The sequence below is a fragment of the Pterocles gutturalis genome, unplaced genomic scaffold (genome assembly GCF_000699245.1).
Source record: "Pterocles gutturalis isolate BGI_N339 unplaced genomic scaffold, ASM69924v1 scaffold17222, whole genome shotgun sequence".
NCBI classification, from domain to species: Eukaryota; Metazoa; Chordata; class Aves; order Pterocliformes; family Pteroclidae; genus Pterocles; species Pterocles gutturalis.
The window spans coordinates 50,385-52,467 of NW_010113127.1; the positions used below are offsets into that span (position 1 = coordinate 50,385).

The 2,083-nt window shown below is 44.8% G+C and overlaps 1 protein-coding gene across 1 annotated transcript in view; it reads left to right on the forward strand.

The window, feature by feature from the left end:
- RGS8 (regulator of G-protein signaling 8) overlaps window positions 1-1,876 on the forward strand; it is a 15,314-nt gene extending 13,438 nt beyond the window's left edge. Inside the window, exon 6 of the mRNA XM_010074354.1 lies at window positions 1,560-1,876. Coding sequence (XP_010072656.1) covers window positions 1,560-1,742 — 183 coding nt within the window. The 3' untranslated portion in view covers window positions 1,743-1,876. The remainder of the gene's footprint in view (window positions 1-1,559) is intronic.
- Window positions 1,877-2,083: the final 207 nt, after the last annotated feature.

The window sequence follows — 2,083 nt, forward strand, 5'->3', positions numbered from 1 at the left end:
TGCCTCTGCTCGCAGTGACTGGGGCTTTGAGCAACCTGGTCTAGTGGAGGGTGTCCCTGCCCATGGCAGGGGGGTTGGAACTCAATGATCTTTAAGGTCCTTTCCAACCCTAACCATTCGATGATTCTATGACTCATCCCCTGGTGAGGGCAACTACTTTGATGATGCTAAATTAGTCACAGCCAGTGAGTTCACTGGCAAGTGCAATCTACTATTTTCTAACTTCTATGAGCTTCCTAGGAGTATTTCACCTTGCTCCTCTCATTTACTATCAATCCCCGAGCAAACTATTGGGCTCATTTCTCATAGGATGTTTTGTATAGAAGCAACCCAAAAATGACTAACTTGTTGACTCTCCAGGGAAGAGTGTTTATCTGCTGACTAACTCACAACTCAATCAGACCTCCAAAAAGATGCGAGCAATACCTCAGTGCTGAACAAAAAGTGCAGTCACAACCCACAGCCTGGAGTTGTTAAGTCCTCTTTCAAACCCTGACAGGCTGATGTGAATGTCAGATCCTGTGTCGTGATGTTGGGTTGTGTTTATAAAGCAACCAGGAGTGTGCTTACTGCATCCCCCTCTCTTTGCTCCATCTTTGAACTAGGAAGGCTATTGTGAGGCCGTGTAGAAGCACCCAGATTTACACCAAGAGGTGGGGGCATCTCGGGGCATGCTTCAATCCCCATCGCCCTCTGAGCGCCTTCCTGCTGTTATTTGTGAACCTGAGTGAGATTTTCAGGACTGCGCAGGTTGGATGGGGTCTTTCCCCCAGTTTGGTCCTGTTGTCATAATTTTGGCATGCTGGGAGATGAAATGACCCTTTAAATGACACAGAGAGCTAATCTGTATTGCTCTCATCTGAGTTAAGGCAGACAGCTTTACTTTCTAGACTCCTTTAAGTTTGGACACTGGGCTAATAACAACAAAGAACAGCTTTTCAGCCAGATTTTAAACCAATAATGCTAACAAACACTGACTGCTTTGCTAGGGAAAAAAATCACATTGTTGGCTTTGCAAACAAACGGCAATCATAGCACCAGGGTGGTTTATTTTTTAATGTCCCTGCTCAAGATATTGTAACACTAAGCTGTTATGGGAAAAATCAAACAATTTGTCTTAAACCAACAGAGTTTAAAAACATTTAATAAGAATGCACTAATGGTTTAAACCCAGATAAAAGTTCATTCACCCTCATATTAGGCATGTAGTGAAGAATAAAGGGACTAGAGAAATCTTGGTTGACAGGAGAGAGGTTAGGCTGAGTCAGCATTTTTAGATGTGCTACATGAACCACTGCTTAAGAGCCTGAATAAAAGTAACTCGATTTCAGAAGAGCTCAGATCGATATAAATCTAATTCATCTTTTCCAAATTCGGGGGCAGGATTTATAAAGATGGATCACTAAACCCTGCAGAATTTGCTGGGCTGTTCAGACATGGATGAGGGTAGGACCTTGGTTCTGCTGCTGCTTTTACAGCCACAGCTGAGACAAAATGCGCCATTTGAAGCAGGCAAACTGGTCATTCAGTACCAAACTCTCTTCTGCTACTTTTCCCAGGTGAACATAGACTTCCAGACACGGGAGCTGACACGAAGAAATATGCAGGAGCCCTCCCTCTCTTGCTTTGACCAAGCTCAGGGGAAGGTGCACAGCCTGATGGAGAAAGACTCTTACCCCAGGTTCCTGAGATCCAAAATTTACACAGACCTGCTGTCTCAAACCCAGAGGAGGCTCAGCTAGAGCACTGACGGTGCCCTCAGAACCCACGTGCTTCCCACAACAGCCAAAACCCTTGTCTAAATGTGAAACTTTCTTGGTGTTAAAAGCAGCGGGAATGAGAAAAGAGGGAGAAGGGGAAGAGGAGGCTTCCAGAGCATGATCCGGATGTGGTATTAGGACTCTCAGAGTTTCTGTGCTTTTTTCAGTTAGCGGTAGCATCTTGCAGTTGTTGCCTCTCTCTAGCACAAAACCATAATCCTCTCTAGGCACGGGGTCATTTGTTGGGAAGGCAGGTTTCCTTTAAAATCACTCTGTGTTGGTTTCTGTGTAAATAATGCCATTGCACCTTTCCATCCTTCCAG